This window comes from Dryobates pubescens, chromosome 13, assembly GCF_014839835.1.
Source record: "Dryobates pubescens isolate bDryPub1 chromosome 13, bDryPub1.pri, whole genome shotgun sequence".
In the NCBI taxonomy this organism is placed as follows: Eukaryota; Metazoa; Chordata; class Aves; order Piciformes; family Picidae; genus Dryobates; species Dryobates pubescens.
The window spans coordinates 4647978-4666555 of record NC_071624.1 but is presented as its reverse complement, the minus strand read 5'-3'; the positions used below and the strand labels follow the sequence as shown (position 1 = coordinate 4666555).

At 43.1% G+C, this 18578-nt stretch overlaps 1 protein-coding gene across 1 annotated transcript; it reads right to left on the bottom strand.

Annotated features, from left to right (window-relative positions):
• Positions 1 to 824: 824 nt before the first annotated feature.
• On the bottom strand, positions 825 to 15275 carry PARL (presenilin associated rhomboid like). The gene is made up of 10 exons (XM_054166759.1): positions 15193 to 15275; positions 14903 to 15101; positions 14346 to 14486; positions 11455 to 11503; positions 9488 to 9583; positions 7907 to 8056; positions 7424 to 7494; positions 6047 to 6148; positions 4151 to 4248; positions 825 to 2231 (listed from the first exon to the last, which is right to left on the bottom strand). The coding sequence occupies exons 1-10, from the start codon at positions 15237 to 15239 to the stop codon at positions 2120 to 2122; spliced, it is 1065 nt and encodes a 354-aa protein (XP_054022734.1). The 5' UTR covers positions 15240 to 15275; the 3' UTR covers positions 825 to 2119.
• Between the last annotated feature and the right edge of the window lie 3303 nt (positions 15276 to 18578).

The following is an 18578-nucleotide window of genomic DNA, read 5'->3' as shown; positions in this document are numbered from 1 at the left end:
GCATATGTTAAATACCTCTAGGGTTTCTATAAATGAGGAAGATTGAGCTATTAGCAAATGCTGTTAGCCCTAACATTAAGGTGAAGCTTAGGTATGAGACCCTCAAAGTACAGCCACTGACTGAAAACACTGCAACTGTTTTTTCCAGGAGCCTTGAACCCCTGCAACTCTGAAAAATCCATCAGAAATGAAGGCATTGCCTGAGAAGGGTCATACTGAAAATGTTGTGGTGCTCATTTGCATCCTTCTGCCAAGCTGAGAGGGTGCAGCAATACCCTGATGCCTTAGGTCTAATGAGTGGGATCCAGTCTCTGCAAGCGACACAGGGGCATGGCTTCCAAACTTTGAGGTAGGAACTGGTGAATAACTTAAGTGAAAGCTTGGTTTATTCTTCTAACCTGTAAAATATGTTCTTTGGGGTTCATAAACTATTTTCTGCAGTATTAGTCCCTACTGCTTTCAGCCAGGATCGCTAAAAAACCCCTAAGCAAATACAGAAGTGTGGAAGAGACTAAAAAGGTGAGTAGGTAAGAAGAAGAGATGGGGGAAAAAAAACAAAAGGAACTAGACAAAGGGGGCAAGGCTGTGCTGGAACCCTAAGAAAAGGCACACTTGCCCTGACCATCTAAGAAAGAATAGGAAGGGAGAAGCAGCAAAAGATTAGAAACAAAGTTGCAAAGCTTCCAGAGCAGAGCAAAGGAGCATTAGCTACTCTTAAGTCTTCTGTTTAAGTTTCAGCCAACAGGCCCTTCAAATGAACAAATCCTCAGGCATCTCATTTTCCACAGGAGAAAAAATTTAGACTTGAGGCAGTAAGGGAGTTTACAGCAATTTTGTACTCCATTTATTACAACTGGTGCCATCCAGTAGTGTCTATTCTTTCTCCCTGCAGGAAATGTATGTTCTGCAAGGCACTGCTGTAAAGTAAAAGGGCACAAGTGGCTTCTTAAAGATGCAGTGTGTTCTTTGGCAAGTCAGTCCATCAGAAATGGCTATCACATGGGAGAATTCAGCATTTGAGCCTGCCAGCTCACATGTGGGCAGCCTCCTCAGCCCCTTCACAAGGGGTTGGGTAGTCCAGCCTGCAAGATACACACAGGGTAAGAGCATACCAAACACCCAGCTACTCTTTTTATTTGTATAATGGGAACACTGGTCATGGTACTACCCACAGGTTTACGTGAGTACTTACTTCAGGTTACAGATCTCAGGCCCCTCAAGCGTTTTTGCGGAAGCTGCTCATTTTTCTAGAGCTGGCACATTCTGAACCACTTGCTACTGCTTTTAAACTTTTTAGAAAAGCCCTTAAAGGAAATTAGCAATACAGCACATCTTGAAAAGAAAAAAACCCACATTAATGCAGTGAAAGCTTACAGAAAGCAGTATAACTCATGGTAAAATATCCAAGCCCACACTGTAAGTCATTCTTCCACTGCACACAATTATGAAAAGGTAGTGTAGTAAATTCTAACAAGATCTAACAGCATCCTGGAAGCACATAGAAATGAAAAACACAGGGTGCATAAGCCACAGCTGATGAATAAAGCTGGACCATAAACCTGCATGCAAGCTCTGGTAGACAATCCAGAATTGCTTCATGTAATTCAAACTTAAGATCAAAAGAGACCATTGGCTTATCTCACCCAATCTTTTCAACAGTTAAGACCACATTAGCCTTGTGTTGAGTCCAGCCTGTCTAAAGCACACCTAGGAAAGCACCTAGTGTGGTCTGGTGGACATTAGGGGGGGATACATGATCCATTAACTTCCTCAGTTTTAAAAATGTTTATGTTCCTAAGTATTAACCAGTTGTACCACCCCATTTTTGAAGGTTTTGGGACAGAGCTTTTGGTCACTTCCTTGAAAAGCACTTTTTAATTCTTTTTTTAAAAAATGAAATGCAGACTGTTACCTCAAAAAGCAACAGGATAAAAACCTTTATTGTTCCACCTTGGAGTTCTCTTTCTACCCATGGCAATTTTTGCAACTGTACTTTACATTAGAAACCTCAGCTCCTCAGAGGCCTAATGTGGAGTAGTAAAAAGACCTTCAAACCCAATTCAATCCCATGTCTTCAAGTAATATAGCACTTGGGCAGAAGGTATCTCTCGGATTAGAATCAGTTAGATCTTCCTCCCTTTCCTGTGTTCTTTGTCCTCATTTCATGCCAAGCTTTCACCAGTGGTTCTCTGTTCTTCCAGATGAGCTCGTGGCCATAAGTCACATACCACCTGAGAAACAAAATACAAGTTACAACTGCAAGTTTTCTCTGTATCTGAGGGACAGTCTGATCACTAAAATCAAGGAACTCAGATGTTTAATACAGGACACATACTGAGGCAGAAAGAATAGCGTTCTTGGAAAGTGCAAGGTAAGCTGCTTATTTTCTTGATTCCTAGTAATTAATTTCTATGTGCTTTTGCTTGTCAGTCCTGAGAATAAAGGCCTTTAATTTCATGCTCTCAGGATTTGTACTAAATGCAACACAAAAAAATCCATTTACAATTCTGTTAAAACAGTGCCCTGCTAATCCATCCTAAGAACTGAGTATTTCTGTATGCAAATGCAACTACCCCATAATGAACAGCCAGATTCCATTCAAAGTGAGTTTTCTTCTATAAACATCTAAGTGAACATTTAATCAAAGTATTCTAGCTTAAGTTCTTTTGTAAGAGAACTATACATGTTCATATATCAGCCTAAGCGATTAAGCAAGGGAGGTTCAGGTGGAGGGGAGAGGCAGAAGAAACCACATAGAAATAGGCTGAAGGTTATCCCACAAGCCAAACTTCACACCCAAGTCACAAAAGTGCCTTGATATGAGCCATCAGCCGGTGCACACTGGTGCCTTCTGAAGTGGGCAATTGTCTGAGGCAATGTATAGAAAATACTCTGGCCACTTGACATAGGTCCTAAACAGAGGGCCTGGTTTAGGATGAAGGGACCAGAATGATCACAGTAGAACACACAGCTGAGGGAGACAAGTCAACTCAAGAGAATTTTTACTGCAACTGCTATTCTATTTTAATGATGTGATAATCTGCATCACAGTGAACAAGCTGATACAGACACACCATGGCAGAAAGTAGCTAGGAATCAGCAAGATTACATTAGATGCATTTGTGATGCCAGAGCAGGGGAGAAAAAAAACCTCTGCGGCACAGCACTTACTCCAAAGCCAAGAAAAGGCAAGTCAGACCAAACAGACCAAAATAAGCATATTCTCTACCTGCTTTTTCTGGCCTAGCTAAACCTCAGGTAGACTTTTAAAATGCCTATATAAAATGTTTTAAGATGTTCTTAGCAATAACTGTGGGAAATAAGACAACATTACAATCAGGCAGAAGGGGAAAAATTCCCTGGGTAATGTAGTTCAAACATGGAACAATGCAGAATTGTTTCCTACAAACTGGTTTCTGGTAGTTCTTCCCAATTAGTAAGGCCCCAAACAAAGACAACACAGCAATGCTGAGAAACATCAGTAGAGACTGCTCAAAGGAATTTGGCCTGAACTTACACAAACTCTGTAGCTCTCTCTAAACTGGTAATTAGAGGAAAAGCACTGAGACAAAGACATTTTCTTAGCTGTTTAATTCTAGAAGTATTTTAATTTGTCCATGCTGTATTTTGTGAGCATTTTTTCTGCCTTGTGACTCTCTTCAATGTGCTGGGGAAAGGCAGGACAGAAACAGCCTAAGTTAGGGTGACAAGACAATGTGACATCTAATTTATTATTCCACTTCAGCTCAATTTTTCTGTGGTGCTGCCTGTTAACAGTATTGTCCATGTAGTTTTACAGCACTATGAAGGTAACCATGAGTTGTCGTCAGTGCTGAATCACAGAATCACCAAGGTTGGAAGAGACCTCAAAGATCATCAAGTCCAACCTGTCACCACACATCTCATGACTAAACCATGGCACCAAGTTCCATGTCCAATCCCCTCTTGAACACCTCCAGGGATGGTGACTCCACCAGCACCCTGGGCAGCCCATTCCAATGGCAAACAACTCTCTCAGCGAAGAACTTTCTCCTCACCTCGAGCCTAACCTTCCATGTCAAAAAACCCTCCACACTTCAGAGACAGGAGGAAAAACACATAGGATGAATTCACGTATGAAACAAACAGAAGTCAGTAAATACAGCCTTACATTCCAAAGAGAGCTCCTCCAAGATGTGCAGCATGGTCAAAAAGTCTCCAGCCTAGAGCAAGCCCTGCAGTGTCAAACGCGATTATGGCTTTTAAAGCCTGGAAAGGAACAGAACATGGAATGGACAGGATCAGTCACAACATATAATGGCTACTGAGAGCAGATTTTCCAATTTAGGATTGAAAAATAATCTGTAAGTTTCATATCAAAGCAATCACTGTAAAAAAAGGTCTTAAAGCAACAGACTCAGGCCCCAGCTCTACTGTGCTGTCAGAATACAGACATGAGCAGATACAGAATGTATCCTTTTCAAATACTCAGGTCCCTTCTTGTTCTTATTTCTAAAGCCATACATATACTTGGGAAAAAGACACCACCTAACTGCAACATTCTCATTCACTTGTTCTGACACAGCTTAGTGCCTCTGTCTTCCCAAATACAACCCTCTAGTGGATGGAGCATGTAGGGCAGCATCCTCGACATTAGTATTATAAATCGATCATCACACTCTCCTCAATCTGCTGGAAGGTAGAAAAATCAGTATGATAGTGAACAGCTCTGTGGCCAGAAACAGCATCAGTAACAGCGTTATCATCCCACAGAGATACAGACCACCAGAACTGTTGTGCAGAACCTCACCAAATTGTACTAAATGCCTCATTCCAAAAAAAACCCAAGAGATTTAACACTAGGATGAAATGCTACTTTAAGTAGGATAGGAGCTATACTGCTATATTGGCTTGTTTATTTTAAAAGCTGATTATGGCATAGATGCAAGGTAGGCTAAAGGAGTACACAAAGTTTAGAAATACAGTTACAGGGCTTAAGTTATTCCAACCTTTATACTGCAACTTGTGCTTGTGATTTTACTGCTGCAGTAGGTACTTCCCCACAGTGATGCTCTCTGTGGCTCTGCCAATTTTTCTACCCTAGGCATCTTTTTTAGGGAAGATGCAGTTACAGGGTAGCATGCAAAAACAAACAAACAAAAAATCCCCAACCCACCAGTCCAGGTCCACCCAAACAGAAGTGCAAGAAAAACGTAAAGGTGACATCCAAGAACAGCTGTTCAAATCTGTAAGCTTCACTTACCAACAAAACAAACCAACCAACCCTCACCAAACAAACAAGAAAACAAACAAAAAAGCCCCAACCAAACAAAAAAATTAATGTGATCTTGAAGTGGCAAAACTTAACTGCTTTAAGTAAACCAGTAGAACAACTTTACAAAGCAGACTACAGTTAACTTATTAAAGCACATCAAGTTATACATAAAAGGCTTTTCTTAAGTGGGGCAGTGGACATGTTTGAAAGAATTTAATGGACAGAAAAGGAGTCCTAGCAATACACATGAAAAAGCCTCAGTAGTTTATTTCCAATCCTAACAGAGTTCTTCGAAGTATCGAATGATGAATGCCTCCAAATGAGGAGGCAAGTATTCCTCCAGGGCAGGAAGGTTATTTCCCTTGAGAAGTGAGAATTCTGGGTTTCCCATCTTGACAAAGTTTCTTCAAAACCAGTGTATCAGTATTAGCTTAGTTTGCAGCAAGTCCTGCTATAAAAAAATATCACCCATCAGAAAACACAGTATGTGTATGCAAATTTCCTCAGACAGGTGAACCTCAGTGCCTCCCAATTTATTCACCTCTAAGTATTGGTTTGAAACAGACTCATAGGAGGGTGGAATTTAGGGTAATTCTAAACTGACTACAGACTTGTGTAATGACTGTGCCAGGCTGCAACAATTCAGAATTGGTCTCCAGGACTTCCATGACCTGTTACATTTCTTTTGAAAGAAAATACAGCAACACAATTGAAGAGGGCACATGCTCAGATCTTGGAGAGGCATGGGGAAAACATTTTAAGATGAGGATTTCCAAGTTGAAAGGCACTTACGCTTCCTGCTGTGAATGTGACCATTGGAAGAAATATGATGGCTAGTTTTGCTTCTGGCATCTTTGTGCATACAGCTGCAAGGACAGTCATTATAGCTCCTGACTGTAAATACATCAAAATACATCAAAGTAAGCTCACATGTTACGTAAGGGATAGTTTATTTTTCTGTGTGTTAACCCCTGGCCCCTTTGGCTGTTATTTTCAGAGACAGCCATGTGGTTAAGCCCCAAAGTAAAAGGCACCACAGCAAAGTTCAAAATAAAAATAAACCAAGAGGCTATTATTTAATTTCAGTATCTGAAGTGATAAGTATTGGGAAAAACAATATCACTCAGATGCTCATGTAATTAAGAAATCCTGCTCCCCCCTTGATTTTTAAGATAACAGTTTATGTCAAAATGCTGTTTTCCCAGAAATCAAACATATATCAAACACACATCTCAGATGCAGGGAATCATTCTGAAGTTTGTACCAAAACAAGGAAAATAACAGATGGAAAGGGACAAGAAATCCTTGTCTAGAAAACAAGCAATTGTATGGTCTTTAATATAACCACAGGCTTTTAATATAAATGGAAAGGCTGTGAATGCAGTGAACTAATGCAAGGTGTGGCAATTTCAGTGAGTTGAGATCAGTATAACTAATGAGAAGTAACTCACTCCAGATACAGGTTTTTTTCCCACAAGGGAAAATACACTGACAGCACTACCAAGAACTCTAAACTTGCTCAACAGATCTTTTCATTCCAACTGAAAAATAAGAATGTGACTTTGGCTTTTATCAAAATTATTTAGTAAAGTAAGTTATAAGCCTTTAAAACTTTGCAAATAGTTATGTTCACTTCAAACTTCAAGTTTAAGTGTTTTAACATGTTCTATTAAACATACCTGTAAGGAACAGACAGCCACAACATCCTCAGCCTGCCTCACATCTTTCATACTGTGAGACTTCTGGCAGGAGTGCTGCCCTTTCTGCACAGCATGCCCTGCAACTTCCACTGGTATGGCATGCTCATTTTGATTGTCTGATTATATTATCTCTTTCTCAAGTACTCTATCTTCAATTAGATAAGACTTCAATTATGAAATAAGTTATGGAACTAACTATATGCTCAGTGGCAGGAGGTCCCGCTGTTAAGTACTCATTTACAAGCCATTAGCATTAAGTGCCATTAGTTCTGGGCTGCTGCTGCTAGAGTGTTAACGTGCTTGAAGAAGAGGCAGAGGAATCACTGCCTGGTTCTTGGTTTTGGTAACCCTTCCTAGTTTCCATTATCCCACTTGCATTCTTGGCTTTGAAGCATGTTAAAGAATACTGCAGGCTTTAAAAATGGCTTCAGAGATAGTTACAAGGTCTCCAATATTCTGAGATACTTACAGCTCCAAGGGATGGTTCAAACCTTCCAGTGGCCATTTTAGCAACATAACTGACAAAAGAGGAGATAACCCCTAGAAAGGAAAAATGACAGTTGGAAATAACGCCAGCAATGCAGACAAGCATCAGAAAGTACAATGATGTTATCTGAATGTCATCCTAAAGGAGCTACTATAGGTGATGGGATGGTTTTGGTTGTTGTTTCAACTTGAATTAACTAGTCATCTTTTGCCACCAAACTCCCACAAGCCATTTTATTTTGGTAGCTAAACATGAATTCAAACCAGACACTTGTATTGTCCTAGTAGTTTGAAGCCAAATATCCTAAAGCCATTAAAATTCTATAGGACAGCAAATGACTACTGCAGTCAGTATAGAGCAATGCATGGGGCTGAACAACGGCCATCTCTCATCATGCCTCTATTAACCATGCACTCACTTCACTTGCATAAACACATATTTATGTATGTATATATTTAACATTACCAGCAGAAAGATACACTGCAATGAACTGCTCACATCCCAGAAGAGAGACAATGCTGCTGGAAAAGCTCCATAAAACATACATATTTGCTGCCATGTGGAATAGAGAGAAGTGACTGAATGTAGAGAGCAGCATGGGAGAACACAGGGCTCCTAGAAAAGCAATTAATGAAAATAAAGTCAGTGTTTTAATTAGGCTCAATGTACATGTCATGCAGACTAGAAGTGTATCAAGATATACTACAGGCTAATTATACTTAGAATTCAAGTATGACAAGTGTAACAAATTTGGTATGTATGCAGTATCTTTTGAAAGGTGGAACATAGACCTGAGAGGTATGAAAGATGTACAAACAGCTATGTCAGAAAGTCTTAATTACCTACTTGGGAATATTTAGCATAAAAATTTTTATCTTATGACATGCCTCTCATGCTTTCATTTGTATGAGTAACTATACAAAATTATTTTGCAAAGGAGTTAAACTCCAGGAAAAACAATCTGACTTCTAAAAGAGCTACTAGCTCTCCTCACTGAGCCAGCAGCCTGGAAAATGCATGAAAGCCAATCAGCAGCTTTGAAGATCAACACAATTTAAAATAGGAGTGTTTGGAGTGACTGATGCTCAGGTCTGGATAACAGCTATCTTTAAGCTTGGAATGGTTTGGGGAATGCCCAGGGAGGTGGTGGAGTCACCGTCCCTGGAGGTGTTCAAGGGGAGATTGGACGTGGCACTTGGTGCCATGGTCTAGTCGTGAGGTCTGTTGGGATAGGTTGGACTTGATGATCCTTGGGGTTTCTTCCAACCTTAGTTATACTGTGATACTGTGAATTGGTTGAGTTTCCATTCTCTCAGAAGAAATTAGGTAGCAGAATGTATCCTAACGCATGTTTATCTCATCTTTTTTTATTGGCAAAATGAAAACTAATTTTTCTGCCACTAAACACTAGTTCCATGCTTTCTGAAGCTACCCTTTTCAGGACCTTTCACACAGAGGGAAAGCCAAGTCTATTTTTTTTTTTTCCTAACAAACCAAAGCACATTTTTGAAACAAAGATTGTGTACATAACACACAGACTAATGCTCATCTGCTGATGAAAGCACACATGCATGTGACTGATGACTCTTCCCTTTGCATCCCATGGAATGTTAAGGAAGGGGGAAAAAAAAAAAAAATCAATCACATTTGAGTCTGGTTTCTGACACACATTTGAGTCTGGTTTCAGTATTCTCCTGCTTCCCAATTGGTGGTATGGTTCACAATCTGTCTGGGACAACAGTAGGGGCTGGTATCACTGGAAGAACTGCCTCCTCACCTTTACAAAGGCAGGAGCTGCATCTTACAAATTGCAGTGAAAAGCCAGGTAGCAGACAACAGTTTTGACACTACAGTAATTAGAAACGCACCAGTACTTGCTTTATCAAGAAACCAAACCCAAACCATTTCCTGTCTAGAAGGGATAACATATTTGAACATGACTCAGACTGTCTGTGAGTGATGGAACTACAAGAGAGCCTTGCACCATGATCAGAGGTTGTGTCACATCCTAGTGTGGAAAAGTCACCCAAATTACTGTGCACTTACTGGAGGATGGATCTGAGGTGAAATATGTAAACATAATCCGTCGCATGCCAGGCAGCCTCCATAAACAGAACACAAAGACATTTGCAGCTATAATACCTATTGAGAGGAGAAAAAGATTTAAAAAAGCAATTATTAATGGAATACACCATAATTCTTGCTGTAAACAAGCACCCAGAAGTAAGTTGCAAGAATCACACTTCAGTATTCCCTTCTTTACAGAGTTTAGAAAAAAGCAAAGAAAATGGTATTTACCTAGTGGAAGTCTTAAAAAAGCAATGTAACATTTAATTTCAACTGGTTTAACACAGTGTAATGAATGCAGCAGTCCAAAAACCTGTACTGAAGCTATTCAAGTTATGGTTTCAAACTTCTGTTCCATTGTAGAATCAATGAAACAAGTGCCAGCTGAACAGGTCACATTTCTTGCCTCTCCACCTGCTTACTCCCAGATGCCACAATCCGCTGCACAGCTGCATTTAACTGTGCATGGAGGGGAGAAGACCACGGGGAACCATACAGTTAGTACACATCCTGTCTGGTTTTGGAGAAGCTTTGGTTTTGAGGGAATTGTAAAGATACTGTTCAGAGATCAAGCATAAAAAATTGCATTGGTGCATTGGAACAGTCACCTTTGGGAGACAGCAAACATGCAGCCTTTTACTTCACAGATGTTTTCTGAGATCTTAGTTCATTTTAAATCATCACAGAATGGTTTGGATTGGGACACCCAAAGGTCATCTAGTCCAACCCACCTGCAGTGAGGAGGGACATCCTCCCTGTCAAGCCTCACCTTGCTATCTCCAGGGATGGGGCCTCAACTACTGCCCTAAGCAACACATTCCAGGGTTCCATTACCCTCATGGTAAAGAGCTTGTTCCTAACATCCAATCTAAATCTGCTCTTAATTTAAAAACATTGCCCCTCATCCTATCACTGCAGGCCTTTGTAAACAGTCCCTCTCCAGCTGTCTTGTAGTCCCCCTTCAGGTACCAGAGGGCTTCTGTTAGGTCTCACAAGAGCCTTCTCTTTTCCGGAATGTGTAAATATACATAAGCAAGAATTTTAGCTATTAAAAACATAAGGATGCAAATGTATTGTTTCTTGTTTAAAGTGCCTGCTCTGTTCGTATTTAAGTATTCAGGCATTTAAAATATTTTATAATAGCTGGAAACATCAAAGGAGAAAATAACTGTGATTTCTTTACACATTGGTAAATGTCTCAATTATTCTCTATTTCAAGTTTGCAATAAAATGCAAGAACTGTGAAAAATGATGATATATAAATCCTAGAACCACAACTTCAACATATCTCTTCTTTTGACTTCATCCTATTCCACTATGGTCTCTTAGGAACAATTTCCCCTGCATGCTAAACCAAGATGTTACAGAACCGGCGACAATTTCAGTACTGCAAGCCCAACCTTGTTATGGCAATCAAGGGTAAATACCTGAATGGCTCAGGGCCTACCAACTAGAATTTGTCATTGCTTCTTAGATTAACCAGATGTTGAGGGAAACAGTAGAAACTATAGAGTATGAATCTTCACCACCCCTGCCCCAACACAGCTTTCCTATCTGTATCATGACTGGCTCAAGAGCAATTCAAAGCACCATACATACACTTCTTGACAGCACTTGTTAATGGAGTGGCCTGAGATTATTTTTGCCCAAAACATTCAGCACACTCAGTGGAATGTAAACACCTGTTCCTTCTAAAAACATTTGCTGTTTTTCACAGTTCCTCAATAAAATGTTGCTAATCCTCCATGCTCTCACACAGATGCATACGTACAACAGTTTGTGAGAAGGAAGTGTAGCAGAAACAGCGTGTCTGCAGGTGCATGTTTACACATGCTTTGTGCCTACCAACCTAGATGTAGTATGAAAGCCATCTGTTTTAACATACTGTACCTGTTTGCCATATTTCTCTTCCTGTGAATGTCTAATACTTGTAAGCTAACACAAACCTGTCACAGTCCGCTGACCCTCAGTCAGGTTATTCCACCAGCTGTTAACCTGAAACAGAATCATGGTGCATCAGTGCCACTGGCAGCATTTGCAGTCCCAAGGAGAGTCATGTAAAGGTCTACCTTTTTAAGGAAGGAAAACATTTGTTTGAAATCTGTTAAGGAAGTGGGTTTGAAACATTTCCATTTCTGACTGGCTTAGCTTTTCCAGCTGGCGTTTCCTTGCTCAAGAACACTCCTCTACTCCCCTTTTTGTAAAATACCATAGCTCAACAGTTTCTTCAAAAACAATGAGGTTGTATTCTTTCACACAGCTCCAAGGGTTTACCTCTGCTTGTACTAAACAAGGATCCAGCCCATAATGCTTACTTTAGCAGATTAGCCAAAGTTAGCACAAACCCCACCTCAGCTAAGCCTCACCCTAATGCTGTCTAACATACACCACCCACCTTTGAGAAATTCCACTTTTGTGCCAGGGTCACTTTTGCAGAGGTGGCTCACAAGATGTGGAATCCATTCCCCCTTGCGTGCAGCTCACCCAGCCCTCCTCCAAGTTTAAACCCCTGAAAAAGTTATTTTGAGCGCAGTCAGCCCAGAGGCAAATTCCATCCCCACTTTCCCTTCCTCAGCTTTCAGACCCACAAATATTTTATTGATAACTCAGCAACTTTCCAACCACACTGATGGGGACACAATGTCCTAAAAATTAATCTGCAGGTTGGAGGCAGATGGTTAATGCTAGATGAAACAAACCATTCACTATTTGGTATCAAAGTAACAACTTCCTCACACCTTTTTGTTTACTTCTCTGGCACAGCGTGCAGATACTGGTATTTCTCACAAGGATGGCCAGTTTAAGAACAATAAACAAATTGAATTCTTCTACAATACAAGAAGTAGATGCCCTCAGAAGCTATTGGGGGACCCTGAACGTTTAAAAATAGAACTTACCAGTTGAAGAGGTGGATTAGGAGTTTAAGCCTATTAACAACAGGGCAGTTTTGGTTTGGGTTTTTTTGTTGTTGTTTGGATAGTTAATCACCAGCTCTTCCCCTTCATGTTTTGAAGGAAAACAGTAACTACAAAGCCAAAGTTATTTAAAATAATCACTGTCTCCTCTGCAGTTCATATACACCATGCCATGGTGGGCCTAGCTAGGACAGTGACTTTCCTTTACAGCAGCTCATATGTGGTGCTGTGTTTTAGATGTCTGACCAAACCAGTACCAGTAACGCACTAAGTTCTAGCTTTTGCTGAACAGCGTTTGCACAGCATCAAGTATCTCCCGTTTTTCACTGCCCCTGTGCTGAATACACTTGGTGTGTACAGCCAGCTGGGAAGGGACACAACTGGGAGGATCACTTGAACTAACTGAAGAAATATTCCCTCCCAAGTAACATTGTGCTCAATACACTTGGTGTGTACAGCACGCTGGGAAGGGACACAACTGGGAGGATCACTTGAACTAACTGAAGAAATATTCCCTCCCAAGTAACATTGTGCTCACAAGTAATTTAAGGACACTGAGACTCTTGAACATGTCCAGAGAAGGGCAACGAGGCTGGGGAGAGGCCTCGAGCACAAGCCCTATGAGGAGAGGCTGAGGGAGCTGGGATTGTTTAGCCTGGAGAAGAGGCTCAGGGAAGACCTTATTGCTGTCTACAACTACCTGAAGGGAGGATGTAGCCAGGTGGGGGTTGGTCTCTTCTCCCAGGCAACCAGCACCAGAACGGGAGGACACAGTCTCAAGCTGCACCAGGGGAAGTTTAAGCTCGAGGTGAGGAGAAAGTTCTTCACACAGAGAGTTGTTAGCCATTGGAATGGGCTGCCCAGGGAGGTGGTGGAGTCACTGTCCCTGGAGATGTTCAAAAAGGGATTGGACGTGGCACTTGGTGCCATGGTCTAGTAGTCATGAGGTCTTGGGTGACAGATTTGACTTGATGATCTTTGAGGTATTTTCCAACCTTACTGCTTCTATGAATAGGAGTTTTTAGGTTTAGCTATGTTTTGCTTATGAACTGGGTGGGCACTGGTTTACCCTCCTTTCCTCTTCTCCCACTTATCAAGTAATTTTTTTATTTGAATTTTTGAACTTTACCTTCAAGTTTTCTTGCTGTTATTCCTCCTTCCCTCTTCCCCCATTCTACTGGGAGCAAGCAGCTATGTGATGCTTAACCACCCACAACATGCCCATTTTGAATGGAGCACCACAGTGCACACAATGCAATTTCAAAACCAGCTGCTCTGTATGTGCCCCACCCAGGACCTTGTGCTTCTCCAGCTCCGTATTCAGCCCCTACTTCCCTTGGACAAGGAGAGCTGAAAGACTAATCAAGCCTGGTCTATCACAACCCACAGCAGTAACCTTGAAACAAACATAACTAAACTAAACATCCATGTATGTTTTTATCTTTAAATACACTTAACTGAATGACAGACAAATTTCTTTTGACACTCTGAAAGTGTAACAAGTCTTGCAGCACTTTTGTTGTTCTTACTGCCCTACCTCTAAAGCATCAGCATGGAAATATCAGCTCTCATAATAGTGAAAAAACAAGAAGTACCTTGTTAAGATATAAAAACTACTACTACTGACCTCTATTTCAAGGTGAAAATGGTATTTTTCCTTAATAAAGCTTTTGTAGTGATATTGTGAGCTATAGTTTTCTAGAACTACTTCTATCAGTTTTCTCTTGCAAGAAAACACATCTACTGTAATTTGCTGAGAACCCATTATTTTTCCAAGTTACACAACACGATAAACAGGACAAGTATTTGTTGTACAGATGGTGCTTACAGATGTGTCTACACCAGAGGAGTGATTTGGTTGTGTTCTATACTGCTGCAAGGACTCACCCACACGAGCACAGGCCAGGCCTGCTTCTGTGTACCTGCTTTCTGAAGTCTCCTCTCTTCTGTGGCCGTATTTTATCCAACCAGTCTGCTCGAGCTTCCTCAAAATAGGTCTGGACCCGAGACTTGAGCGATTCATACTGCCAGATGGCAGCAGATCCAAAGGCAGAGCCTGTGAACTGGGCAACAGTGGACAGAGTCAAAAATTGCATCATGACATACAAAAGAAGTTTTTAGCATTGATATCAAACACTGGAACAACCTCTGTGGGAACATGGTGGGGTCCCCATCACTGCAGATACTGAAGATGGGACTGGACAGAGTGCTTGACAACCGTATCTAGGCTCCCTTTCCCACAAATGGTTGGAGCAGAGCTGGGTTGTTCTGATTCTATCAAATGAATGCACTGTCTCCTGGCTTCGGTCGAGAAAGCCAGGCTCGTCCCGGGCTTATGCTACACACCATTCCTAGTGGCTCGGCCCTAAGCTTCCTTCTAAATGGAACTAAGGCACCAGTGATGGTTATAGGTCCCACCACAGAACCGTCCGCCCGGACTGCCTGCGTACCCCAGTCCCGGCTCAGAGAAGCTACTTACCCCCACCGCGAAAAGGAAAGGCTTGACCAGGCGGCCTGGCGAGGGGCGGCCAGCGCTGGCCCGTGGAGGCGGCGGGCAGAGACTGCGACGTGGGGCCGGTGGGCCGGGCCGCGCCTCGGCAGCGGCGGCTTCAGAGGGCTCCTCGGCCCGCGGCCGTGCTCGGCGGAAGCCCTGTCGCTGCTCCAGCAGCACTGTCAGTCTGCGGGAGAGAGACGCGGACAATCAGCACCAGCCCGCCCGCCCGCCCGCAACAGCCTCCCTCTCCCCGGCCCATCCCAGCCCAGCGGTACCTGTGCGGCCGTGGGCCCCGAGCGCGGGCCCAGCACCACCACGCCATGTTGGGGGCCTCCCCGCGCCAAGCCCTTCCGGGGCAGCCGGAAGCCATCTTGCCGACGTTGCGCTGGGCAGCCCCTTGGGCACCCCCTGCGCCTTGGTCCGGGGGCTCCCGGAGCACCGCTCCGCACTGCGAACACCCTGCAGGGCTCCAGGCGCCGATTTATACTGGGCCGAGGTGGGTATTTCCGGCAGCTGCCCCGGACGCCATATGGAGACGGCCGTCTCGGCTCTGCCCCGCCATAGTGGGAGTGGCGCTGCAGGGCCCCCTTCGGTCGCCATGATGAGTGTGGCAGCAACTTTACCTCCCTGGCCCCGTTGGCTAGTAGCGCTGGCGCTATGTCATTACGGATTTGCATGGGTTTAATATATTCTTTTCTCCAGAAGCCTTCTGCAGTAGACAGAGCCTGTCTCGTAGCATGGGGCTCAGCTGGCAGCACAGCAGAAGACGGGAGGATGGGGCTGCTGCCTCAGCCTTGCCTTGCTCCACGGTGTGGCTCCACTTCATCATGCTTCATCACCTTTAGAATCATTGAGGTTGGAAAAGACTTCTAAGATCATCAAGTCTGACCACCAATACTGCACAACCATGCCCACTAAGCCAGGTCCTGAGGGCCATGTCTATATGGTTTTTTCCCCACCTCTACCCTGTGCCAGCCTGTACAATGCCTGACCACTCTTGCAGTAAAGAATTTTTTTCCTAATATCCAATCTAAATCTCCCATGGTGCATCTTGAGGCCATTTCCTCTTATTGCTGGTTACCTGAGAGAAGAGACCAACTTCCACCTCACTCCTTTCAGATAGTTGTAGAGCCCAATAAAGTCTCCCCTCAGCCTCCTCTTCTCCAGGCTGAACAGCCCCAGTTCCCTCAGTTGCTCTTCATTAGACTTCTTCTCCAGACTTCCTTGCCTTGCTCCTCCACTGCCTCACATCATCAGTGGGCTGCTGCAGCAAGTGGCTGCACATGGCTCACCAGGTGTGAGGCAGCTATCCCACCCCACAGCCTTCTCTCAGGCTGCCATGTTCTTTGTTACCCAGGTTGGGTGCCCCCAAACGTCCTGCAATCCCCTCAGTGCTATATGGGGCTCCAGCCTCACACTGTGCTGCTCTTCCCAACAAGATCTCCATGCCAGTGATAAGGCCAGGCAGCTCCCTGCAGGGCTGGTGGGGCTTAGTACTGGCAGAGAGCCCTTTCCACACAGTCAGCATTGTAAACACCAACAGAGTTTTAAATAAAAAATAAAATGGGTGTGTTTGCTTGTATTTTGTGTAAACTGTAATTTGTAAGTTTCAAGAAGTTGCATGCACCTTTCTAGTTATCCATGTTGCCATGAAGATACTAATAGGACAGCCAATTGGCTTACACACCAGTCATGCCTGAGCCCCCACTGAAGAGAGTGCAGAGCTGCCAAAATCAAGCAGCTGAATACACAGTAGTTTATGTTGGAAATGCGTGGAGAGGACAAAAGGCACCATGAAAAGTTCTGGGTGAGCGTGAGGAACACACTCCATGGGAGACTGAGTGTGCCATCTTCAGCCCTGGAGGCTGCTCTCTTGTGACTGGGTGAGGCCTGGGTGACTGGACCCAATGCTGAAGCTGTGCTTTAGTGGGAGGTTGGCATCAATCTGGTCCCAACCCAAATTACTCTGTAGTGGACTGTCTGAAGGGAAAGTTACTAGCAAGACGAGAATGATCTGTATATTGCCTTTGCACGTGGCTATAAGCCTCATGGGGCTATTAATAAGTTACAGCAACATTGGGAGCACGCTTGCAAGGTCAAATCATTTGGAAGTGGAGAGGAAATTAATTAACATTGCTCTTTTTTCCCCCCTCTCTTTTTAAAAAAATTATTAACAAGAGTTTGCCTTCTTAGCTAGAGATCAGGCTCTGACCCGAAGTAACCTCTGTCAGCTTGTGGTGGGAGACTGCTCTAAGTAGTTTAGTACTGTATTTAAATCCCCATTTTATCTCTTTCTGATTGCATTGGTGGCCATGGGTCAGCCTCAGAATTTGCTTGAACTAAGAAATGATTAGCAGGGCCGTATATTGCTGGTGTTAAAAGTGTACAAATACACACATAAATGAAACCAGTGTTGTAAACAATGCTCTGTCTCTGTTTTTCTATGTAACAAAGTGAAAAATAAGTAAAAGAGGTTTTTTAGCTTTCCAGTTCAGGCGCCTCAATCACTCGATTTTGCTTCCAGAGACCTTATCAGGAGTGGTTGGTTTGTGTAAGAGATTTCAATATTTGTTTTTAATTAACCCTTCCTGTCCTGTGCTCAAACCACATATGTTTTGGCTGTGCTGTTCCTAATAGTCAGGTGATATTTTTGCTCCCCAAAGGCTTGCTTTTATCACACATGTATAGCATATGTGTGCAGTTTGAGAGGGATGATGCTCTGGGCTTCATGTACCTATGTGGGCTTGATTTATGGTCGTTCTCCTATGGACAGTTGCAAAGCATGTTTGTGCTTAGTGTTGCCATCATCTTAGTGGCAGTGTATGGCAGCTGGTACAGTCAGGTCCTGAAGGGTGTATGTGGTATAAGCCAAAAGAGGAGGATGGATGTGGTGTTGGTTTCAGTAACAAGCTGTTTCCTTTTGAAAATGTCTCTTTTGCAGATGGTTTCTATTAGTGAACTCTTATTCATAGCAACACATTTTGGTGGCATTACTTTAATCTTTAAAATGGCAAGAATGGTTAGAAATCAGTGCCACCATCACATGGGGACTGCAGTTTGGTGCATGGCTGGTGGCCCAGAGGGAATAAGGTATTTTTCTGGACTGTCCTGTGTGTTTTGTGTGGCAGGAGGAGGGTTGGGAAGGGATGAGTGAGAGTGGCTCCTTGGGGCAGAGGAAGACAAAAGAGGAACAATTGCAGCGAAGTGGTTGCAGAGCTGTCCTGACTGCCAGACCTCCTTTGGTGGGGAGCCAGGGAGCTCTGTGCTGCTTCAGGGCATGTCTGAAATCACAAACAGTTTTGTTTGTTAATGTGCTCCACTGGGCCAGTGTCTGTTTGCACTGATTATTGACTGCAGGGCTTAAACCCTGCTAGGGAAATAGAATGTAAAGAGAATGGATTGGTTTTTTTAAACAAGTAAATGGCTTCCTCACATTTTGGGGTTTTTGCAGTGGCCCTTGTTTAACATACTGGAGACTGGGTGTTTCAGGAGAGGCTCTAGGGCTCTCTGTACCTGCCTCCAGTGGGCTATTGATATGTGACCCATCACTGGGCTACCAGTCTTCACTGAGACACCAGATCCACTCCCTGCCCCCTAAGGGTTCACATACCAGCACTGCATGGTTTGCTCTAAGTAGTAAAGAATTTCTTTCCATGCTGCC